Source organism: Euprymna scolopes, chromosome 10 (genome assembly GCF_053919585.1).
Source record: "Euprymna scolopes isolate OS-2025 chromosome 10, ASM5391958v1, whole genome shotgun sequence".
Taxonomy (NCBI): Eukaryota; Metazoa; Mollusca; class Cephalopoda; order Sepiida; family Sepiolidae; genus Euprymna; species Euprymna scolopes.
This window is the reverse complement of record NC_136491.1, coordinates 72269126-72296624: the sequence shown is the minus strand read 5'-3', so window position 1 is coordinate 72296624 and position 27499 is coordinate 72269126. Positions and strand designations below refer to the sequence as shown.

At 33.4% G+C, this 27499-nt stretch overlaps 1 protein-coding gene across 13 annotated transcripts in view; it reads right to left on the bottom strand.

Annotated features, from left to right (window-relative positions):
* Positions 1–1586: 1586 nt before the first annotated feature.
* LOC145286100 (calcium-activated potassium channel slowpoke-like) overlaps positions 1587–27499 on the bottom strand; it is a 561744-nt gene continuing 535831 nt past the window's right edge. For 9 of the 13 annotated variants that reach the window (XM_080134779.1, XM_080134782.1, XM_080134785.1 and 6 more), the window contains one exon: positions 1587–2421. In XM_080134779.1, the coding sequence (XP_079990905.1) occupies positions 2335–2421 (87 nt within the window). In that variant the 3' untranslated portion in view covers positions 1587–2334. The remainder of the gene's footprint in view (positions 2422–27499) is intronic. The other 4 variants (XM_080134783.1, XM_080134788.1, XM_080134790.1 and 1 more) reach the window with 1 other exon arrangement.

Sequence of the window (27499 nt, the reverse complement as noted above, 5' to 3'; positions counted from 1 at the left end):
AAATTTCCCTCCCACCTGCTTATTAGTCTTCATTAACATTTTCAGCTTCTTCTTAAAAAATAAATAAAAATAGACCTTTTTTATATATATATCAAGAGAATTTACAAAAATGTTTCATCGGATTTCATCACCAATATTTTTTTCTCAGAAAGAAATAAACAAAAATTGAAGGCTTCTTTTTTTTGTGATAAAACAGTGGAAGATAAAATAAACATTCATTTATGTTTTTCGGTTTAGTTAAAATGTTATTTTTTTAAATAAAATAATTTAAATTGCATTTATTGTTAAAGCAATTGTTTTTATTTTATTATAAAAAAAATGAATGTTTTATTGTTTATGAGTTCATGAATAGAAAAGAGAAAAAATATTTTTCTATTATAAAAAAAAACTGTGTTTAAACATTTCTTCATTCAAACACTTTTGCTTCATGTTTATATATTAAAAAAAATGTGTTATGTTAAGTTCTCTTTGGAGACATTAGGGTTATATTATTTGGAGAAGTGAGGCAGCCATCAAATGTCGAAGTGTTTTTGTTTTGTTTTGCTTTATTTAGAAAAAAAAAAACACTTTTTTTTCTTTTTTGGTATTTAACAATGACAAGAAGAAATCTGGGTGCGAGTAAAGGAAGTAGGTCTAGCAGACGAGCCTCGTTCTGAAAAATCTGAAAAGTTGGGTCACATAACATCTGACACCGGTGTTTCACCAATTTTTACTCTCTGAAGACTATGTTTTCAGTAGCCATTGTTGCCGTTTTTTCCGTAAGCACTGGACACCAATAAAAGCATTACAATGCATTAAAACTCTGAAGAATTTCCGCCATGCACCCTTGTTGTTCTAAGTTAACAACGAGACACTACTTGCGTGTTCGAACTTTAAAAAAGTGCTTTAAAATAAGTAAAAACACTAAAATCTTTTTTCAGTTTGCTGTCTCTTTTTGGGAATGGGGGGTTCGGAGGCGCCCCTATTATTCCAAAGAACCAGGTATGTACACAAACTTTGCAATATTTTTCAATAATTATTTTCAAAAAATTTTCTATATTTTTACAATCTAATTTTAATTAAAATTTAGAATTATTTTCTAAAAATGTGTTGCTTATATGTTGTTTGCATTTTGTTTTTAAGTAAAATTAAGAAATTAATTTTAAAAATATTGTTTATATCCACCTTCATTCAAAGGATTACTTTTTGGTAGCTTTACTGGTTTTTTACCTAAATTTTCGAAATTTCAGAACGAGGTTCTGCTAGACATACTTCCTTTACTTGCACCGAAATCTGTACCTTCCATGTGGATTTATCAAACATGGAGGAATGGGAGTATTATAAAGCAGATAGGAAATAAAGAGGAGAAAAAACTGATTATTTTTCACCATTCATGGCTATTTTAGATTGTCTCTAAAATGAACAAATGCAAGATATTAACCAAAGAAACCAAAAAGAAAACATATATAAAGGCAATATAATGATGTATCCTCAATGAGCACCAAATATGTTTCTATGAAGTGCTATGGGTTATCTTTAAAGAAATGTATGATACTAAATTATATTTAAGAAACAAAATCAAAATAAAAATGAAAATGAAAGCAAGATGAGATTTAAAAAGTAAAATGTTGCAATCTCAAATGTAAAATATCTGAAAAGCTTACAAAATCTAATCAAAGGGATTCAAATAAATTGGTTAAACTTTTAGGGGGAGGTTGATACCGAGTTTGGTTAGTAGTCACTTGAGCACCAATGTCGTTTCAACAGGCATTTAAGTTTAATCAAATCAATTCACCATTTTCTTTTTTAACACGCTAGCCAATAAAATTGGTTTTAATAAATTAAAACAAAAATGTAAAGAATATGGCCTTGAAGCAGTGAGCGGATATACATTTTGTTTTGTTGCTTTGTTCCCTCCCTCTTTCACATGTATATTTATTTTTTTAGTTTGTGTGTAGATGTCTTTTTGGTTTGAAGAAACCATTCCAGTTGCACAAGAGTCATAAGTATTTTTAACGGTTTATTGTGCATTTTAGAGGCAACTTCAACAGATATTTTCTCGTAATAAGCAGTTTCGTCATAAAGCATCTTGAATGAAAGGCTTTATTTTATGTCCCTGATTTATGTGCAAATGTCCATATATATATATATGCATATAGAGAGAGGGAGAGAAGGAAAGCAGATGGTGTAGCAAAGATGATCATAGATTCTTCTCTTTTTTATCCTTATTTTTATAACTGCACAAGTGAGTAACACTGAGTCTTGTCTTTTCATTCCCCGAACAATTCCATGCAGGGGGGTTGAGGTTGTAGGTGACATTGTTTTCCTTTTCCTTATCTCGGCATGAGATTCTGTTCAGTTGTTTCCTTCTGCTTTCAGGTTACGAGGCATTTTCTTCTTCATTTTCTTCTCATGTACGCTGAATTGTTGAAGACAGAATACCTGTGAGAAGTAAAACAAAATGTAAAAACGAATAAAAATTATCAAGATTGCCACAGAGCAAAGTCATTAGCTTATCACTATAAAAGTACTTCAAATAAAAGCATTATTATGTAAAACTAATCAAAACAGAATTTATAGGATGACCCCTCTAAAAAATACCACCCATGGAATCTTCTACTATATTAAGGAAAGTTGTCTGTACGTGCAGCTAAAAGTTAAAACAGAGCAAACTAGCATATCGCAGACGCGCGGATGCAAATGCATGCGAAATGACATCACCGGTGAAGAAAAAATAAAGACTTTAAAAAGGAGATAAAAAAAAAGATTTTAAAAGTGGTGCATCCGAACACGGTATTGCCAGTGTGGTCAGGCCTCAACGATAGTACCCGATTTGAGTCGCTTGGCTTTCTTCTTGTGCTCTTGAACCCTACTGTGGGATCTGACTTCCAAGGGCGGCAAACATCGTACATTGGCATTGTATCGATTTCTCAAGACCTGATCACAGACGGCAAATTTCTTCTTGCATTGTTCAGCAGAAATGATCCATTCACGATGGACGTGGTAATGTTGGGGGTTTGAGGGGATGCTGTCTCAGTTTTCGATGAAACAGAATCTGTGCAGAACTTAATCCCAGCCACTACGGGTGTGTTTTTGTATTGAAGGATCGCATGAGCCACTTTGTCATTATTGAGGCTGCCGTTGGCTGATATATTGTTGTGGATGATATGTTTGCAGCAGATTATGTTTTGTGTTGAACGCCCTCAACAGCAAGAACTCATCAAAAGTGGTGGACTGGAATTGGGGTTCTTTGTCAGTACTGAGTTCTTTTGTCGTGCCATAGGCTATGAAAAGCTCTCTGAAAATTTTGATGAGATAGGCCGAATTCATCTCTGATTTTCTGCAATGGTCGATGCAGGGCCAGCAATTGAATCTGTCCACAGCAACAAGGTAACTGAAGTCTTCAATTTCAAAATAGTTGCCGCAATTTTTTCAAATGGGAATGTATGACGATCATAGAGAGAAAGTGGTTCTGGTGGCTGAGTAGGCGCATTTTTTGTGCAATCCTTGCAACTGTTGTGATCGTGCTGAATATTTTTGGTGATTCCTGGCTAATAAAAAGAAGGTTGTGCACGATTCTGCATGATACTGCCTCCCTGATTTGCTGAATGAAGATTTACCAAAACTCGGTTGCAAAGAGCACAAAGAATAACAACACAGACATCAAAAAGGACGAAGTCATCTATGATGGACAATTTATCACGAACGACCCAGTATTCCTGAAGGTGAGAAGGTTCAACCAATGCCCATTTCCTGGGAAACCCCTGCTGAATAATGTCAATGAAGTCTTTGTACTGTGGGCTAGCTTGCACCGTGATGCTGACTTGTTCCACGGTGACATGTGGCAGATTCTTGACAGCCATAACTGTCATGGACTTTGCCAGACTCTGCAAATGTTTTGATGTGCTGAGTTCTTGATTGGTAGGCTGTCGCATGAAGATTGATGACATTGCGGGATGTTCGGAAGAAAAATGGGGAAAGTGCATCTGGTGTGCGATTCCATTTGCTGGGGGAATGTATCACATTGAATCTCCATGGAAAGGTCGACTCCTTTAATGATTGAAGTTGTGGGTTTAAGATGTTTGAAAGTTCCCTGTCTTTAAAAATTCTGAGTGGTCAACACTTACCATTAATTCCTTGCATCCCAGTCTGAATATTCTAGAGTGTTGAGAGGCTCTAAGAAAGGGCCAGTGCTTTGCCTTTTGTTGGGGTGCAATGTGACTATGTGGGAATGGTAAAACATGATCCAGCAAAAACAAGCCTCCAGCTGTCGTTACAGCAAACAGGAGATATCAGCTGGCATGTGCAATATTTCTGCAACAACATGTACCCGATCCCGGTCTTGCTCCAATTCGATTGGATACAAGTTTTTCATGAAACATCGAATGAACATACACCAAAAGTTGAATAATTTTGTACTTGGATTTTTCAAACAATTGTGAAAGGTTGTTGCCCAAATAGAACATTTGGTGGGGCTTTATTAAATCGCGAAACGGTTGCAAAATGTCGCTAACAGAGAACGCCCAGGCTACTTGGTTAATCAAACCAAACCAAGATCGCGCCCCAGTAATGTCAGTTGGAGTTGGAAAATTTACAATTGCTGACGTTTTTTGCTGCCGGGGCAATCGAGAGGACAGCAAAATCGACAGTGTGGCATCAACAATGGTTTTTCAGTAGTCAGAGAAAGTGAGAAAGGGTGAGAGAGAAGAAAGATAGAGAGAGGGGTGTGATACATATATATATATATAGAGAGAGAGAGAGTGGGGTAATAGAGAGAGGGAGGAATGATAGAGAGAGATGAGGTGATAGGGAGAGACGGTGTGAGAGAGAATGGGTGATATATATATGCATATATGTATTCATCCACAGACAAACTGTTTAACTGTATCATAGCTCCTCAGTGCAGCTAGACTAGCACCCATGCCAAACCAGAGTTTGAACCTAGGATCATTAAATTGATAGTAGTTCTACTCTCTGGCTCATAGGATTGGTGCCTGTGCAATCTTCTTCTCAACTGCCCATTTATATAAAATATTTGGCTGCTACTTCTTTACAGTACTCATTTTGTTTGTTTGCAAGCAAAGAGCTTTGCAAGCAGCAGGTAAAATCGCTCATGACAGTGCCCTACCCAAGGATGGTGGCGGTACTTAAAGAGAAGGGGTGATCTACGGTGTGGGGTTAATATAAATATATAGAGAGGGGCGTGATAGATACAAGGAGGTGATAAAAAGAGACAGAGAGAGAAAAGGGGATGATGAGAGGGAGAGATGGATTAAGAGGATGAAATAGAGATTTAGAAAGGGAGAAATCAAAAAAAAGTTGTTAGACATACTTTTTAATGCTTCTATATTGTTGTCCATGCCCTCAGGCAATACCAGGTTAGTCATTAATAAAATTTAAAATACTTTATACACTCCAGTCATGAATTCTGTCTATGTATGACTTGTCCATCAAGTTTCATTCATGAATGTCCAACAGTCTTTGTTTTATTGTCATTCAACACTAAACGCACATGCAAAATTATCAATAAGTTTTTTTCTAACTAATAAGTCATCTCTTATCAAGGTGAAAAAACCACCCAAGGATAAGTCTTAATGAGATTGATTGATTAGCAGTTAGATGGTGAATTGTCAGAGGATTAAAAATTACTTACCACACACTCAAAACAACGACTCAGAAAACAACAATTCTTACCCTTTTGTTAGAAACATCACTTATGGAATTTGAGGACTATTTGAGGAAAAATACGGAGAAGCAAGAGTTATGAGGTTTCCGAAAGTAATACTAAAGTCTACTTTTTATTCTTGATAGAAACAGAGTAGGCAGGGGAAAAATGTAGAAAAGTCTGTGAAAAATGGATTTTGGGGTGGTGAGGTTGGGTAGGGGCTAAGTGTATCAAAAAACAGTTTCATGCTATGGTGGAAAGCAGAAAATTTGAGAACCCGGTACTTACATATTTCCCACATTGTATAATATGGCACAAGGCCAGAAGGTGGGAAGAGTAAGTCAGCTCTCCTAAAGAAGGAGCACTCTGACCTCTTAAAAATTGCCTGGCCAGTCCTATTGGCATTCACTGGTTGAGGCGTCTCAGGCAGTTAGTAATAAACTAATTTCTCCCAAAGAGAAGTTGTTAGACTAATCTAATATTTCTGAGTACCTTTGAAAGAAGCAAGATCCTAGAGTAGACTAATACTTGTGCTAATATATATATATATATATATATATATATATATATATATATATAGATAAGCGATTCTGTAGTATTTTCTTCTTTCCGCTCCCTGAGCACTTTTTATAAGAATGGAGTTATCTGTCCTTTGTTTACATTTTTTTCACCCCACATTTTTTAGGACGTATTATTTGTTTATTATTTTAAAAAATTATTTTTTTATTAAATATTATTACGTATATATATATATATATATATATATATATATATATATATGCATATATATATATGCATATATATATATGCATATATATATATGCATATATATATATATATATGCATATATATATATGCATATATATATGCATATATATATATATATATATGCATATATATATATGCATATATATATGCATATATATATATATATATGCATATATATATGCATATATATATATAAGCATATGTATATATATGCATATATATATATGCATATATATATGCATATATGCATATATATATGTGCATATATATATGCATATATATATATGCATATATATATATGCATATATATATATGCATATATGCATATATACATGCATATATATACATTCATATATATATATGCATATATATATATATATGCATATATATACATGCATATATATATGCATATATATATATATATGCATATATATATGCATATATATATATGCATATATATATATATGCATATATATATATGCATATATATATATATGCATATATATATATATATATATATATATATATATGCATATATATATATATGCATATATATATATATATATATATATATATATATATATATATATATATATGCATATATATATATACTAAACGGGTTCAATCACCAGACTTGTTTGGTGAGGACAGTGGCTAATTAAGGATTAAAAACAAGACCTTCCAAAGGGGTCAACGGCCAACTACCACTATGTGTGTTTGTGTGTATGTATGTGTGTGTTGGGATGGAGAGGGCTCCCGTAAGTCGTGGTAAAGGCAACTTTTCTAGGAAAAGCTAATCTCTGATTAAAAAAACCCATAAAACAGGAGACCAGTACCCGCATTAAGCTGGTCTGCAGTTTAACTGCTGGCTATCTTGCTATTGCTTGTTGCTGGATCTCAACATTTTGAACAGAGAGAGAGAGACTTAGCTGTCGTACAAAGCTAAGACTCTGTAACATCATCTGTGTATAGATACTCCCTCAGGCATTTGTCTATTAAAATGGTCCTGTGGCAATGGAAGTCATTTTTGGGCTCATGGACTAAGTGTCTGAGGGAGTGGCGCTCGTCTGACAAGACGTTGCAATCATCATCATCATATATATGTATATATATATGTATATGTATGTATATATATATGTGTATATATATATATGTATACGAGGGGCGTGCAATAAATAATGCCCCTGACCCACTTCCCATGGCAGTAGAGCAAGAAAACTTGGCACAGTTATTAGTCTTTCTTTACAGAGGAACTATCCAGAGTTATGCATTTCTCCCATCGTTTGATGTAGCTCTCGAGACCGTTTTTGTAGAACACCCCAATTTGGTCTCCAACCACGATGTGACTTCAGAAATCAAGGCTGCATCATCTGGGAAACGCTTTCCTTTCAAAAACAACTTCATGGCTGGGAAGAGGTGAAAGTCAGAGGGTGCAAAGTCAGGAGAGTAGGGAGGATGGAAGAGGATTTCATAACCACATGCCCGTGCTTCTGATCTGGCGACATGTGAGTTATGAACCAGAGCGTTGTCCTGCAGGAAGAGGGTACCTTTGCTGATCTTGCCCTGCCTCTTGATTTTGATAGCTTCTCTTAATTTCCTCAAAAGTGAAGCATAATAGGCTCCTGTAATTGTGGTACCCTTTGCCAGAAAATTTGTCATCACTACTCTGTCCTGGTCCCAGAAGACTGTGAGCATGACCTTGCCAGTGGAGGGCTACACCCTTGCCTTCTTTGGAGGTAGTGAGTCCAAGTGCTTCCACTGCATTGACTGGGCTTTGGTCTCTGGATTATAGTGATGGACCTAGATTTCATCCTGTGTAATCAGTCTTTTGAAAAACTTTGACTCATCTTCTTGGCACATCTCCAAATTCATCCTCGAGCACTCAACGCGTTCTCGCTTCTAGAATGGTGTGAGCAACCTGGGAATCCATCTGGCAGACACCTTATGCATATGCAAATGGTCATGAATGATAGTTTTCACAGACCCTGTACTAATCTTGACATCTTGGGCTATTTGGCGAATAGTAATGCGCCGATCTTCCAAAATGGCAGTCTCAACTTGAGGGAAAAATGCCTCATCAATGGCAGAAGGGGGGGGGCGACCCGGTTTTGGAGCTGTTTCCACAGACTTCCGGCCATGTTTGAATTCACGATGCCAGCATTTTACAAGGTCATATGATGGGGCATTATCACCATAAGTTTCTTTCATTTCATCAAAAGTCTCCTGTGGTGTGCGTTTTTTCAAATACATAAACCGGATCATTCCTCGACATTTCACACCTGACTCAATTCAAACACCTGTAAAACAGAAACCACAATTAGTTCAGAGCTGTAATTTGCCACATAAACCGTATTGCACATGCAAAACTTCAGCTAGATCAGACAACTGGAAGTGGGTCAGGGGCATTACTTATTGCACGCCTCTCGTGTATATATATATATATATATATATATATATATATATATATATATATATATATGCATATATACATATATATATGGTGGTCAAGGTCTGGTGTGAACGTGTGTTAAAAGCACACAGATGTCTTAGCGTCATACTGTGCTTCTTCCAGACAAATCAACCCCACGTGCACGTCGTGACCACTGCCACACAAACGTGGCTCTGATGAATGGCGAATGTCCTGCACTGTATAACTGGACCTCCACTGCCTTGTGGGCAAAGTTTCTTTTAACCAAAGGCTAAGGGTGAAGTAGCCCTGAAGAGCTTAGGCCCTGTCAGCTGCGGCATACATGACCCACCGGCATGTGGATTATTCTCTGGTGCCCAGTAACCTAAGTCCCAGTCATAAATCAAATGGCATGGTGGGTGGAGAGGGCTTCCCTAAGCCGTGGTGAAGGCAGCCTCTCTAGGAGAAGGAAAACTCTGATATAAAAGCTGCGGCGACTGCTGCTTCCAATGACATTGACTTGCTCTTCTTTTTGGTTCAATGTGGCAGTTGTTTAGAGAGTGGGATTGTCCCAGTGCAAAGTCTTTCCTCATATAAAAAGCTTCAAGCACAGACATTACTTGATATGCAATGGAATACACATTTTACAATCAGTGTGTATCTCGATAACAAAAAGGTTGGCATTAGCCTAAAATAGCAAACGAACATTCAATGAGGATTGATGCAAATATGGGCGTCAATGAGAATGAGGGCTCTGGAATTTCCAGGGTCTGGCCTGGTAGGTGTTCGGGGCACCACAGCTTGGACCCGGTCATCAGTGAATGTGCAGGACTATACAAAGTTCATAGAAGTGACCTGGCACGTGCTGCTAGTTCAGAGCTGTAATTTGCCACATAACCCGTAGAGATATAAGAGTCATGATCTTCATTGCATGGAGGGTCATCGTTTGCATCATTTGAGCCAGAGATATATTAATGGCAACTCGTTCTCGAGTTACTACCATCATATATATATATATATGTATATATATATATATATGCATATACATATATATATGCATATGCATACACATATATATATGCATATACATATATATATATGCATATACATATATATATATGCATATACATATATATATATGCATATATATATATGCATATACATATATGCATATACATATATATATGTACATACATATATGCATGTACATACATATATGCATGTACATACATATATATATATATATATATATATATATATATATACACACTACTGATCAAAAATTTAAGACCACTTAAAAATCTTTAAAAAGAAACCTTTTTTTTAAGGATAGATTTTAAACTCTTCCGACTTAAGGTTACCAATACTACAATCTAAAAGGTTATGGAAACAAAAAGGTACATTCCAAAAATTTTATTAAAAAATTTGTATTTTTTAATAAATTAGGCTTTTTACACATGATCAAAATTATAAGACCAAGGGTATAAATTTTTTATTTTTTTTTTATTTTTTTTTTTTACACAGTGATCACCACTTATCAAGGCCCGGAAGCCACTCAGGGATAAGGGTTATTGCAAGTACATTACGTTAGTGAGGAGATTTTATGAAGTGTTTAATTAGGGGGGGCGGTTCATTAGGAATTTGTTAACATTAGACTTGAAGACATCCAAGTTGTAGTCCGGAGGGAAGCAGGCAGACGGAACAGAGTTCCACAGGCGTGCAGTTCTAAGAAAGAAGCTTTGCTCATGAAATCCGCGTTTTGATTTAGGCACAGATATAGAGTGGGGGAAATTTTTCACAGTGGATTCAGCTAGATGGGTGTTTTTCGTGAAAGTTTGGCGAGGGGGGACCAGGGATTGGAGTTCAGACGAGCACCTGCCATGAAAATAACGATAAAACAAGGATAGGCTCGCAACGTCTCTTCTGTGGGAGAGGGGTTGCAGGGTAGAGAAAAGGGCATCCCCCACTAAGCCACGAAGTCTATTTTGTACTCTGTCAAGGCATGATAGGCTGTTTTTGGCAGCTCCTGCCCAGATATGGCAACAGTATTCCATCCTTGGCCGTACTTGTTAGATTTATGGTAATTCTAATATTTTTAGTTCAGTTAGAGATTAGCAATCAATGTGTAAAGGTGTTACCATGCCTAAAGCAAGAAAACTAACCGAAGTTGAGCGCTCTCGAATTCTAGGATTTCATAAGCAAGGTTTGTCACAGCGAGTGATAGCAAGTAAGGTAAATTGCAGTAAAACTGTTATTTGCAACTTTCTAAAGAACACTGAGAATTATGGAAAAGCAAAATGCTTTGGTAGGCCCCCCCCCCCAATTTCTCCTGCATTGAGTAGGAGAATCAGAAGGGTGGTTATGAATTACAGAGGACTTTCTTCTAGTCAAATTAAGGCGGTTACAGATGCTGATTGCAGTCCAATAACCATCAGACGACACAACAAAAAGACATGGTAAATAAAAAGCGTAAACAAATTCCTCGATTGCTTCCATGTCACAAAGTGAACCGCTTAAGATTTGGTCATGAATACCAAACCTGGGACGTTGAGAAGTGGAAGAAAATCCTGTTTTCTGACAAGAAAAAATTCAATTTAGATGATCCTGATGGCTTCCAGCGGTATCGGCATGAAAAAAACATGCCCCCTGAAATTTTTCCACACATCATAGTGTTGGAGGATCCATAATGATATGGGGTGCCTTTTCTTACAGAGGGACGATGGTGCTCCAAGTAGTGCAGGGTCGTCAGACAGCAGCTGGTTATGTTAGCATGCTACAAAAAGCATCTTTGATGATGGAGGGTCACCATTTTTGTGGGGATGGATAGTTATTCCAACAGGATAATGCTGCAATCCACACTGCAAGACGGACCTTGAGCTTTTTACAAGAAAATTGAGTCCATCTCTTGGGACATCGTGCAAGCTCACCAGACTTGAACCCAATTGAAAATGTTTGGGGATGGATGACAAGAGGGGTTTATCGAAATGGCAAACAACATTAAACAAAAAATAAACTTTGTGAGGCCATCTTTAGAAACTGGAGCAGGATCCCCTGCACCTTAATGGAAACCCTTATTTCTAGCATGCCCCAAAGAATTTTTGAAGTCATCAAAAGCAGTGGAGGTAGAACTCATTATTAAGTTTGATTGTTGAATGTTTTCATACATTTTTGTACAATTTAATAGAATTTTTGTCTCTGGTCTTATAATTTTGATCATGTGTAAAAAGCCTAATTTAATAAAAATGTAAATTTTAAAAATAAATCTTTGGAATGTACCTTTTTGTTTCCATAACCTTTTAGATTGTAGTATTGGTAACCTTAAGCCAGAAGAGTTTAAAATCTATCCTCAAAAAAAAGTTGTTTTTTTTTTAATTTTTAAGTGGTCTTAAATTTTTGATCAGCAGTGTGTATGTATGTGTGTATATATATATATATATATAATATATATATATGTATATGAATGTATTTATGTATGTATATGTATTTATGTATGTATATATATATATATATGAATGTATGTATGTATATATATATACATATATATATATATGTATGTATGTATATATATATATATATATGTATATATATATGTATGTATATATATATGTATATGTATGTATATATATATGTATATATATATGTGTATATATGTATGTATATGTATATATATGTGTATATATGTATGTATATGTATATATATGTGTATATATGTATGTATATGTATATATATGTGTATGTATGTATATGTATATATATGTGTATGTATGTATATATATATATGTATATATGTATATATATACACAGGCAGCAAAAAGAAGTCCGCACTTGTAATTTTTTTTAAAAACTGCAAATTTAAGCTAAACTTAATGTTGCAGTTTAAACAAACTATACCTCATTTGAATGGCCTTTTATTCTTCTATAATTTTACCTGTTCATATTTGACTTTTAATTGAAATATTCATGTGTTCACGTCAATTTAAAACAATAACTTCAAATTGAGGAGACAAAAAGAAAGTCCGCACAATGGAAAATTGTTATTTAAATGTAATTTTAGGACATTAATGCAACACAAATACAACAGGAACACAATGAACTAGGTAATATTTAGTAGCATAGCCCTTCTGCAATTTAACAGCCTGCAATTTATTGAGAATTCCTTGAATTAGATTGCAGCAATACTCCGGGGAAAGGTCATCCCACTTTTCTATAATTTTTGTCCAAAGTTCTTCTAAATTTGAAATTTTATCATTGCGAAGCTGTTGCTTGATGTAATGCCATACGTTTTTGATAGGATTGAGGTCTGGAGATTGTGCAGGCCAATCCAAACACAGAATATCATGCCTTTCCAGGAAACTATTGACATTGCCAGCTGTGTGAATGGGAGTATTATCCTGCATGAATTCCGACCAAAGTAAGATGAAAAATGCTCAGTCAACATATTAATGTATTTGGTCGAATTAATTTGACCTTGCAAGCGAACTATAGGCCCTGAACCATTAATACTATAATAATGCCCCACACCAAAACTGAATCTCCACCACCTTTCAGCATTGAAACTGAGCACCTAGGATTAAATTCTTTATCTTTCCTCCAACAGACGTTCTGCCTACCATCATTGCCTAGCCTATTGAACTTGTTTTCATCGCTAAAAAGCACTTTTGATCAATATGAAGAGTCATGATCTTCATTGCATCTGACGAAGTCCAGATGGTGCTTTCTGTTCTTTACAGAAATCATTGGCTTGCATTTTATCTTGCAAAATATCCTTGCAAATTAAATTTTTTAAATCTGTTCTTGACAGTAGAAAGAGAGCACTTTTTCACAAGACAGCACTGTTGTTGGATTTGAAGAGCTGTTTTAAATCTGTTTCTTAGGCTGTGGATCTTGATAGCATTGTCTTTCCTGTTAGAAGTAACTCTAGTACAACAAGATTTAGGGGCATCACAAACACTGCCTGTGTTTTGGTGCTTTTGTACAGTCTTTCGTACTGTTTTCTCATCACATTTCAATCTGCAGCCGATTTATCGATTGGATAAACCAGAAAGGTAGAGATTAATGAGCTCCTGACAATCACTAAGAGAAAGTCGTGGCATATGGACTAAATGTTACGTTGTATAACCTGGAACAACAACAATTACGATTAGAGATGCTTGGTTGCCTGTTGGTGAATATTTTTAACTGATTTAGGGTGATAATTTAAGCTGATTTTAAGCTAATTTGTTGCTATATATGTGTGTGTATATATATGTATATAATTATATATATGTTTATATATATGTATATATATGTATATATATATATGTATATTTATGTATATATATATGTATATATATGTGTATGTATATATATTTATGTATATATATATTTATGTATATATATATTTATGTATATATATATATTTATGTATATATATATATATATATATATATATGTATATATATGTGTATATGTATGTGTGTGTGTGTCTCTGTATATATATTTAATAATAATTAAATAATAATTACTTTTCATACCTACAGACAATTGTGTTTCATGCTTATGCAATCATCAATGTAGAATAATAATTCCTGCTAAACAGGTGATTTAAACCGAGTCACGAAGCCACTGCATTTGCTAAGTCTCTACCTCTGGACCACCAAACTAAGAGCTAATAAACGCTCAATTCGAGTGCAGACATTAGATAATCCATAGTGTTTGAACGACAGGAAGTCGTAACTCTTCTCTTAGAATTGCCCATGTTTTGACTGTGGCGATCCTCTTCAGTTCAGGGGGAGACTGTGAATTGTATTAATAGATATTATCTTAACACAGCTGAGGGTGAGAAGGGGATATTAACGATTCCATGGTTGGCATTTTTTTTGAGGTCACACTGTATTCTTACAACTGCTGAGTACAACGGAAAATATTCATTTCAAACACTGAAAAAGAACAAAAACATACAGAAACTTTATTGCAAAATTCTGTTCTTTTCTAAATGAGATGGACAGATTGAATGATGATGAATATTGTGAAAGGAATGAAAATCACGCACCAGCTATTCTAAACAACAGCCAACCTGGAAAACAGCAATTTTTTACCCTTTTGTCAAAAATATAGTAATGTCAAAACATGGCTAAATCTTATGGCCATCTTATGGACATTTTGGCATTGATTATGCCATATTAACAAAGACAGAATAAGCTAATTAGAAAACAATATTCTATTCAGTTGTACCAGTCAAAAATATTTCCTTGCCATTTTGAAACTTGTGTGGCATTTTTTTTCTGTCAGACTGAAGTTCTGTGCAGTCCTAGGAGACCCACATTCTCAGGATTTACCTTCTTTTATTTGAGAAGAGTTTATTACTAATTATCCAAGATGTATTTTTTTATATAGGCCAGAGTAAACTTCCTCTTGCATACTGGCATTTTGTAATGGTCACCTACCAAACGTGTCACACGTTCCTGCGGTATGAAGGTGATAAATAAAAGCTCCGGAAACATTAAAGATAAGTTTGCATAAAATCTTTCAAGTTTTTTAGACTCATTACTTTTTATCTTTTCTAAATTATCAGATAACTTATCTATTGATATTTTCTCCTGAACAACATCTGATAATTATTTCTAGTTGCCACTCAGAAAAATCACTCGCAAATGTGACTGTTTCATTCGCAATGTAAAGCCCTGCTCACTAAACTTTATCTTCAAGTACTTGTTGACCTTGATAAATGGTGAGCTAATAATAAAAAAAAGTTTCTCTGGGGATACGTGGAAGCAATATAGTCTTCTGAGTACATCTTTGATGCGTATCTCGTAAGTTGTCATGAGAAAAGCATTACAGCCACCACAAAAGAATCAAACAACATCCATAGTATTTGCTTGTTGCCTCTTCAAACGACTACATTAAACTATAAGATGCATTAAAGTATGAAACATTTCTACTTCTTTATAGGTTTTGGTATTCAGAATAGTACAAGTGTCCTATACTCCAGGACGAGCAACACCAGGCTTGCTCTGTTGTGTTTCGACCAGACGCTTAGGACTCAGGCAAAAAAGAAACACGAATATACAAGTCGGAGAACAATAAAAGTGTATTTAACTTCAAATAAATAGAAATATAAAATAAGCAGGTTGCAAACAATTGCGTTTGCAGCTTTTTAAGAAGTCCAAAAAGTTCTTATTTTAACATCTTCAGTTTAACGGTCCCATTCAAGTTCGGAAAGAAGAGAGATGAAATAAGTCTTTCCTCCACAGAGGTTTGAACGAAAGAGAGCGTTTAAAGGGAATCTCTAGTCGCGCTTAATAAATAGGTTGCCGTGATTGGTCGATGAGCGGCACCTTTGGCCAATGAGACAGGGCCTTATTTAAAGTGTAAGGAAAAGAAATGAGAAGACGAAAAGGGAGGTAACTCTAATTTTTTTATAGCTCTACATGCAGTTCGATCTAAAAGTTCGACATCAATCAAGTTGCATGTAATTATATCGTTTCTTATGCATTCAAGCCAGGTCTTCTTTGGTCTACCATGCTCCCATGGCTACCATGCCTGGGATATCCAAAATCCAAATACATTATGAAGTTGATGCAAGAAGTTGCATGATGTACATGCCTTAACTACCTGAGGCACTGAGTGCATAAGGCATCTGAAACCTTGCTAATAGATTTTCTGCAAGAGCACAATTGGTGTGATCACTTCTTATTTTCAGTTCGTAAACAGACATTCACATGATCATATGATTATAAATACTAAAGATCAAAAGTGTTTAGAGTCCATGTGTAACTGCCATGCAAAGTAGCAGATTGACTACAGACTGAAATAACTTTGCCTCAATTCTTAACAGAAATATTCCTAGATGCTATGCCAGTAAGTAGTGATTAAGTTAGCTAGTATGAATTTTAATGAGAGTTACTTTAGTGCATGTCACAATAACCTATCTGCAAACAGAATTGTACCCAGAGACGGATGACATAAGGAATCAGGGTGTGGGGCAACAGTTCAAACTACCTAGACAAATCAGGAGTCAAACGACATCAGAATATGACGAATGAGTCATGTTTTTGAATGAGAGAAAACTAAAGTTTTTCAGCTTAGTCTCTCTGTTGGAAGTCAAGCAAACGAACGCATAAATGATGTAGAAATAATCTAAGATGAATGTTACCTCGAGGCTCTGTCTGTTGCATTGCTCATTTCTTGAAAGTAAGTTAAGAAATTAAGAAGTAAATAATTTTAGTTATGTAGTCTCTCTCTTTATCTGTCTATTCTCTCCAATAAAACCTTAAAGGAAACTTTTTTTTTCAAAGTGTTTTTCAAGTATGAAGTTTATTCATCTAAGTTGACAATCGCAAACAACTAGACGATGTGGCCACTTATGAAACGGCGATCCTGAAACACGACAAAGATGGAAAGAAGCAATGATAAAAAGAATAAAAAGAGCAGCACATGTCGACACGCGCGCACTTATGTATAAAAAGACTTTTAATTTATTTGGTTTATTAATCGTTCATCGATGAGATCATAATAATGATTTACAGCATCTTTTTAAACTTTCTCCAGGCAACACAAAGTGATCAGTGATGGCGTATTTGCAACTACCACCATCATTCAACATGTTCTACTCAAAACTGGAAAAAAAAGTGTTGATTAACAAATATTCATACGACACAAAATACTTATTTAAAAACTTATTATACAATAAATCTTAGATAAAGCTTATAGATTAAAATAATTCTTCACGCACACACAAAAAATAAAATAGATAAATATATGGACATAAGTTAACGACACAAGAAAACAAAAACATAAAATGAATCATAAACCAACTGTAAAATAAATTTTGTTTGAATTTTTTTTTGGATGAGAAGTTATGATCATTTAAATGTTTTTTCTTCAGATTATTTTCTTCATCATTGTTGATATTTATAATCAAAAAAACGTTTCAGCCGTTGTGCCCTCCACTTTTCTTCCAGTGTTATTTAGGCATGGCGATGTTTTTCCCATATTCAAATATAATCGGCTTTGATTATTTGTGTTAGCTAATATTTCTTACCTACCTACAACCGGTAGAATGACAATTTCAGTATTTTTAAATGAAGGAACATTCATGATTAGCATGACATAAGCACATTATCCTTTTAGTGTTACCCCTCTTTAATCCTTTGGTGTTCAAAAAACGAATTACACTCTCTCTCTCTCTCTCTCTCTCTCTCTCTCTCTCTCTCTCTCTCTCTCTCTCTCTCTCTCTTTAAAATTAATTTGTAAAAGTTACACTTTTCTAGAGGTTGAAGGTCCAATCCTCAGTGTGGACAACACCTAAGATACAATTGCGAATTACTTAAGATTTCTACCCAGTTGTGGCTGATGGAACGAGAACATGCTACTCCCATGGATTAATTAAAAGGTTCCATTTGAAATTCCATGTAGATTCCTGAGTTCGACAGAAAGATTCGCCAAAGAAGATCAGAGGTTAGAAAACGTTGTGAAAATAACACTCTAGATAGGAACAGTAGATTCAAGCATTCAAATAATACGAATAATCAATCCTCATCTAAAAGATTCAGAACTGTGCGTTTTTTGCGAATACTCATCATGTCACTCATTCAGTCTTGAGAGACAATGAAGGGTGCCTGCTTAGAGACTATTGTAAAGCAATAGTTGCACAACTGCCAACCATATCTCTTCTGAATCGGCATTCTGTGATTCCAGAAGAAATTCAAGATGTCTGGAAATAATATTGAGATAAGTAGAGAGCATATACAACTCCTGGCATTATCAAATGGTTACCCATTTAATACTGGCCAGGTTCAACGTCTCTTAACTTCAGTAATCCAATGATATGATCAAGCCGTCCTTTCGTGACCTCTGTATGAATTCCTATATATGCTAGGTCTACTAACAATATCTACCATATTGGCCGATTCCTTCAAACGACTCCAGTGTTGCTATGCACAAATAAGCATACATAATCTTTAAATACCAGAAAAACATAACAATACACAAAAGTAACTATACACCTGATGAACAAAAAATAATATAATTATAAATATCAACATTGATGACAGACAAGCTGTGCTTAATCTATATGGGATCCCATTTGAGGACTACTATTTATAAGTACACCAATGTGTTAATTCTTTTATTTACAAAAAATAAAAATGAGAAAAATATCCAAGTTTGATGCTATTAAATAAATAAATTATATATTTTACAAATAATACAATTTTTTTTAAAATAACCGATTTTCAAAGGAATGGAAGATTGGCAGAATTTTAAGTTTGGACCAGATCAATGCAAATAAGTAATAATGTGTAGTAACGTTGTTGTTGTTGTTGTTATTATTATTATTATTATTATTGTAAGGACTCTATAATTTTTTTCTTTATGATTTTAAAGGGACAATAATGAAATTATGGAGGCCTTCCAAACCGAGGCATGTAGGCAGTGCCGGTCCTGATGAGGACCATAGTCCAAAAGAAAAACAAAAACAGAAAAAATCACACCATGTAAATAACAATAAAAGAAAATAAAAATCAGATAATTTTTATGACATAAAAATTGCATTTAATTAATTTTTTTTTATAATGGCATACTTGGCAGAGAATGTCCTATAAAGCATGCACGTACACATCACACGGTAATACTACACTCATAATAAGATTTGAAAGAGAGAAAGAGAGAGAACAGGCAAAGAAAGAAAAAAAAATCAATTTAAAAAAAGCAGCCATTTTGTTTCAAAAAATAATTTCTTTCATTCTTAAACTGTCTTATCAAGTTTGAGAAATCGGATCACAAATGAATAAAGCAAGTCAAAGCCTTGCTAAAAGCAATTCCCGCATAGAGTCACATCATTATATCCAATTGTATCATGTCAAAAACTTTTTTTAAAAATTCAAAAAAATATCAGATCACACTGCAAACAAAGCCGGTTTATTTTTTTGCCTCTCCCTTGACATGTCTTCTTTATTTATCAGCAAAAGCCGGAAGTAGAACTTAATCAACCATCTTTAAAATGACAACATCGTTGTCATACATTATTGGCTATTATTTGTCAAAAATCCAGTTAGTAAAAGAAACAGCAGTATCACACATTTATATAATTCAAAACCTCAACTTACCTTAAACGTTTGATAAGTGTTCTAACTTAAAAAAAATACAAAAGTCCATCTTACCCTGACATGAAACTATAAAACAATAACATGAAGAAAGTGCACATATATTTAATAAGGTTCACACAAAAGATTTTGTAGTAGGTCAATAGTGTACGAATAGAGCTTTTAATTTAATATATAACCATAGTCATTCAGAAAAACATTCCATATTTCATCCAAAAACATTTTATTAGCAGACAATTGTTTCTAGCCATTTCATAAATTTACATTTTCCATAGGTACAAAATACCATGCATACTATTATATAATACAGTTCTTAATTATATATATATATATTAAAAACACACATTAACATCATCGAAATAGATGATCAGTGTAGGATTTTCCTGATGTCTATATAATTTTACTTATAATAGCTCTACACTTGTATTGAGTATTTCTGAAAAAAAATATTGTTATTTTAGTGTTACCTCCCTTGCTTTATGTTAAAAAACATTAAAAAAAATATGCATGGGTATCGATTTTTTTTTTTCACTAATATTAACAATTAGTATGGATATCCCAAAGATTAAGTCATAGGAAAGCCTTTAAAAAATATCTTAGTGACCCCTAATGATTAAACTTTCTTTATGATCTACGACCCCCTTCCCTCAAACCTACGGTTCGAATTCTTGTAATGCAGAGCCAACCCTTTTTTCTTTAGTAGAGAAAAAGAAGCATGTTTTCAACACCCAAAGAAGGTCGCAGGTTGCAGCGACCGAAACGTTGTGCTAATAACACCCAAGATGAGAATTATAGTTCGATTAATCAACATAACACAAGCATTCATATCTCATCTCCAAAATTTAGAATTGCATTGTTATTTTAGTTCAATACATTTGAACATGTTTAATATATATATATATATATATATATATATATATATATATATATATATATATATATATATATATATATATATATATATATATATATATATAACTGATGGGCATAATACATCATAAACTTGTGAATACAAGTAACCAGGGCTAAATAAGGAAATAAGGATTCCTTTTGGTTTGGATAAAAAAAATAGAAAAGGACATACACAAAAAATCCTCCAGAAAGCAGAACATAAAATTAAATTAATATGGATGTATTATATTGAAAAGCCTGATTTGTAGCAAATAAATATACACTGAAGATAATTATTCGTGATTGTTTATGATATTTTGTATGTCAAAAATGGACAGAAACAACTGTTTGATAGTAAAGTGTTTTGGGATAAAATAGGGAATGTTTTTCTGGATAACTATGATGATGATATATATATATATATATATATATATATATATATATATATATATATATATATATATATATATATAGCATCAAGTGAACATAATAATAGAATGAGTAACATATCAACAAGTCTAAGTTTTACAGAAAAAAAAAGTGAATAGGTAAATCCAAATAAATGACATTTTCAATGCAATTTCACATGAATACATACATGCACACATGGAGATGCACACACACACACACGCACAATATCTAACTATTGACATATGCACATACAAATATTGACAAACACACGCATACATATATATATATATATATATATATATATATATATATATATATATATATATATGAGAGAGAGAGAGAGAGAGATAGGGAACAACAATTATTATAGATTCGTATATATTTGAAAATGGACTGATGTAAACGTCTGAAAATTATATATATTTTTAGATTTGTTGTTGTTTTTTTTTTTACGATAAATACGGTTTAATAGTGGGTTCACCTCAAAGCTCATTTTTATTTACTTAGAAAATCGCCCGTAATTTATTTGGAAGTATATAACATTTTATTTATTTTTATTTTTAAAATAGTAATCTACGTACATGCATGTTTCAAGGTAACTACCTCACGTCAGCGTAGCTTGACTGTTTCTTGATTGTTTCTAGGAATCGAACTCCAGACCAATATTGTTTCGTATTGCGACTAACAAGTCTGCAAAATTATGTTATTGCTGTATATTTAGTTACATACTCATCAGATGTTTATCTTAAAAAACTTAAAAAAACATTATTTTAGACAATTTACATGGTTCATCAAGACTATGCTCATACTGTCAGTATTGATGCTCTACATATATATATATACATATATTTTAAGCCCCCCTACTGAATTGGCTGAAAATGCGAAGCTCGTTGTTTGTTTGTTTATGAACAGGCGATTTGAGCACTATAAAAGTGGTGGCGGGTGCTTATTTAAATAGACATTCTGACGAGTTATTTACGGGCGTCAATTCCATGGTCGAGTGGGAGAACTGCCGACTGTCAACATGACGGTTCTAGGTTCAATCCTTGGCTTGGGAGAGATGCTAGTCTAGCGGCACTGATGAGTTGTGATACAACAAAACAGGACTGTATGTCGATGACTACAAATTATATATATATATATATATATATATATATATATATAATGTGCATTATTTTGTTTTTATGTGTTTATAGTCATTTAACAATTCCATTGTTTATCTAGATTTATAACGAAATGATAAGGACTTTTTCTTTTGTCATTTTTTGATGAAAAACATTTCTTTTTTTTTTTTTAATTTCCTGAGATGTACGTATACATAAATTTTAGATGATTTTTAATTTTTGAAATTGTTTACATAATACTGATTAAGTATTCTCTGAGATATAATGAGATTTGTGGAATCTTAAATGCTTACCGTTAAGCTAAATTTACACCTGCATTATTCGCTAATATATTAGAGAGTTAAATTGCTTCGCTTTTTGTTGTATTTGTGAAATTGAGGTGTCATATTATGATACAACTAAAGTTAAAACGTTTGACTTTCTTTAAATAGATATATATTTCAAAATTTCAAAATACCTGGTGAACAAAGTACAAGAGAAATACAAACAATGGTACTTAAAGGAACAGTTAGAATTTTGAAAAAAGATCTCTTAGTTGGAGTGACTAAAATAGTGGGCGAATGGCTGGCATTCGGTAGAATGCCCCATCTCCATCAAAAGCACAATGATAACAAAATTGAAACAAAGTGAGACAAATGTATAATTATTTTAGGCTATTATCGTCATCTGGTTCTCATATTCTATGGTGAAATGAAAGTATTTTGGGTAGAAAATTAAAGTGTGGTCAAATAAAAATCGTCTCAGATAGAAGTAAAAAAAAGTGTTGGTAAAACAAAAGTCATTTCAGGAGAAAAAAAAAAAATGAGGGTAAAATAAAACCCGTCTCAAGTAGAGGTAAAAAAGATGTTGGTAAAAAAAATTCATCTTAGATAAAGGAAAAAAGAAATTGCAAACAAAAAGAAAACCAAGTGTCCCTCTAAATGAAGGTTTACAAGTAATTCACACAGAAACAAAAAAACAGAGTGGCACAAATCCTTCCAAGACACTGACACAATGCTACCAGAGACTGAAACTATGATTTACTTAAGACAAATTCTCATTAAACATCAGTTTCTTATGAATTTAGTTTTCGAAGTAAAAAAACACAACTCTTGACATTCAAAGTTTGCCAGTTTGTAGTGTGAAAATCAACATAGAAGAAAGACAAGTTTAAAAACCGGCTCGAAACGACTATGTTTTTCTTTTACAAAGATTACTGCACACCTATTTGGGTTGGAGGTAAGACATTTTTATCTCTTAAAAATTAAAAAAAAAAATTCTTTCTAATTCTAATGTTTGAAATCATGTGCATTATTTGACAGATGATTTCATGCTCTCTTTTGAACGGATGAAATCAGTTATAAATTTTTATTATTTTAATATTATTTGCAAGTAAATATTTGAAGCTGATTATCATTTTATTATTTCTGAAAGAGAACATTTTTTTTAATCCTGGATTTAAATGAGGTACATGAACTCAGTTTTGAATTTTTTCTTAAATATCATGGAAGTATGATAATAAATATGTAACTTAAATATTTATACATTTGCCATTATCTTCATTCCATTTCAATCATTCTAATCCCAATATGAAATTTATTGTATTAGGAACTTTTTCATCATACTTTTAAAAATATATTTATAAAATACTATTTTACAATATACTCGAAAATATATATATATATATATATATATATATATATATATATATATAAAATGAAATAAGCAAAACCTTTTTCTAAAATACTTACTCCTGATGATGATCACGAAGATCAAAACAAAAACACTTGGAGTCACATTTTATAGTCTACCAACCTAAACCAGAAAAATTGCTTGCTGTATCAAGAAAATTAAAAAAAAAAAAAAAAGTGTAAACTCTGTTGTATTCAGTCAAACCTGCTTAAATAACAACTTGTTGCATCCTGGTGGTAGAACTGCCATATGGTTGTAGGTTTTATCCCTGGCTTGGAATGCATGAAACTGTCTGCCTGCGGATGACTATATATAAGCTCCCCACCTTCTTGTGTTGATCACTTTCATTAAATTATATTGCCTGCTACTTACTTAGCATAATGCAAAGCTCTTTATTTTTAAACAAGCAACCGGAATACTTCAAAAGTAGTGGCCAATGCTTATTTAAAGACATTGGAGATATAATTTATGAGTGCTAATTCCATGGCCTGGTGATGGAACTGCCAACTACTAACAATGATTACAGATTCCATCCTTGGCTTGGAATGGGCACTAGTTTAGCCGCATTTAAGATCTCTGATACAGTGAAACAGTGTCTGTGGATGACTATATATATATATATATATATATATATATATATATATATATATATATATATATATATATGAATATGACTATCTGCATAATACACATTCATATAAAATGATTTGATTCTAAATAAACAATACTATATCTTTGTATTATTTGTATTCTATGTTGAGGATAGCCATGAAGGAATGATAGTGTGTCCAAAAAGCTACAAGGGTTTTGAACTTAGTCTTTATTCTTGAGTGACTTTTTGGACACCCTGTACATTGAAGTGAAAACACAATAATAAAAGTATATATAATGTGTACAAAAGCAATTCTTCATATAGATAGGTTTGATTCAAGTTCATACAAGGGGTATTCAATAATTAATGCCCCCAACCCACTTACAATTGTCTGTTCTAGTTGAAATTTTGCATGTGCAATGATTTATATCTCTATGGGTTATGTGGCAAATTACAGCTCTGAACTAATTGTCGTCTCTGGTGTTTGAATTAAATCAGATGTAAAATGGAGCTTGTTGAGTGAAATGAAAGAAACGTATGGTAACACTGCGCCATCATATGACCTTGTAAAACGCTGGGATTGTGAATTCAAACATGGTCAGAAATCTGTAGAAACAACTCCAAGACTTGGTTGTCCTACGTTCTGCTATTGATTAGACAACTGTCAATCAAGTTGAGACTGCCATTTTGGAAGATTGATGTATGACTATTCACCAAATAGCTCGATTAGATGGAAACTATCATTCATGACTATTTGCATAAGGTACCTGCCAGATGGATTTTCAGATTGCTGACAGCTTTCCAGAAGTGAGAACATATTGAGCACTTCAGGATGGATTTGGAGATGTGTCAAGAAGACGAGTCAAAGTTTTTCAAGAAACTGATTGCACCTAGGTCTGTCTTTATGATCCAGTTATGAAATCCCAGTCAATGCAGTGGAAGCACTTATCCTCTATTGGCAAGGTCTTCTGAGACCAGGATAGAATACTGATGACAGATTTCCTGGCAAAGGGTACCACAATTAAAGGAGCATATTATGCTTTACTTAGCCCAATCTCATAAATTTATTTTATCTGCAAGGGCTTTGTCAAATGAGGAGAGCTAGTCGGGTTAGTGTCTTCCATAATCTCAGTCAGATGCTAACCTGATTAGCTCTCCCCATCTGACAAAGCCCTTGCAGATTGAAATAAATTTATAATGAGAGTTAGCTAAGTTTGTGTTATGCTTTTTCTTTTAACTTATATATATACTAACAAAGATACCTGCACTTCGCATGAAACTTTGCTGTATGCTCGAGTACCCACTTTGCGGGTACACGAGCATACAGCAAAGTCCCGACCTTAACCTTTGACCTTGAAAATGGTGTGCACCATCTCTAGGTCGGAGGCTATCATCATGTCAGGTTTGGACATGATCGTTCCAGTGGTGTGGGCTGTAGGAGAGTATATATACATATGCTATAACCTTGACTTTTGACCCCTTAACCTTGAAAAATGGTGTGTAGCATTCCTAGGTGGGGGCCCTTCATTATGCCAGGTTTGGTCATGATCGGTCCAGTGATGTAGACTGTAGGAAAGTTGTAGACACAGACACATGAACGCTACTACTTTATAGATATAGATATAAGAAGTAGAGATGTACCAAATAGCAAATTGGTTGATTACCATTTAATCGGCCGATTAATAGGTTTTCTAGTGCTGATTTATTAGCAAATTTTGTTGCATAAATGATACTAATATTAATTATATTGTAAATAAATAAATTTAATTATATTCTAAATGAAGACAAGTTAACTCTTTTTTTTGTTTGCCATAAAAATTTAACAAAGAGACATGCATCATCTACACCATATTATCAAATAACAAGCATGACACGCTGTTAACATGTAGACTTTACACTGAATTTGAGGCAAATAGATGTAATTTCCCTCCCTTCTCTTCGTATCAAATTAACATTATTATTTTATACTTTAAATCATTGTCAAAAAATTTTTTACTTCATATTTCATGTTGAGGAATTGTACAATAAATTGCAACAATGTGCAAACCGAAAATAAAGCATTCTTCATCAGTCGTATTCTTGTTCCCTATTTTTGGCCTCTTGCTACCATTACATATACATTTTTATTTTTCTGGTTTAGATAATGTATATTTTATTGAGATAAATTACTCATTAGATATCAGACATAAATAATTTGAATATGTAAAAAATTAACTAAATATTTACAACAACCTTCAACTATTATGGCAACTAGTTTCTGCTGGAAATATTTTGATGTCAATCCCAAGAATAAGAATACAGCTGTTTGCAAGTTATGTCAAGCCATCACATCAAAGGATGGCAAATCAGCAAAAACTTTTATGATGACTAATATGTGAAACCATCTTAGAAAGGTTAATCCAAAAGAAGAAAAAGTTGCAGATAAAAAAAGGAAGCACAATAAATATTCAGGGACAGACACCCAAATAACAAGTAGCAACAATTACGAGCCTCCAGCAAAACACCAAACTACTATAGAATCAATATTGGCCAAAAAGAAAGTTTGGGATATTAATGACTACAGGTCACAAGAGCTTCATTATCTGATAAAAGAAATGATTGTTGTTGATATTCAACCATATTCTGTAACATCTGACATTGGATTTAAAAGGCTTATTACAAAACTGTCCAAATTACAGCCTTCCCAATATAAAAGTAAAAACAAAAATTCAATCATCTCTTGGTGAAATTAGCAGCATTTCTTTGACTACAGACATTTGGACAATAATGCTCCCTTTCTGAGTTTGACAAGTCATTGGCTTTCAAATCTCAGAACTGTGCTTAGAGTTGTTCCATTGCTTTGTGCACACATCGGTGCAAAAATAGAGCCAACTCCTCTTTTCCTTAGTAGAGAAAAGGAAACTTATT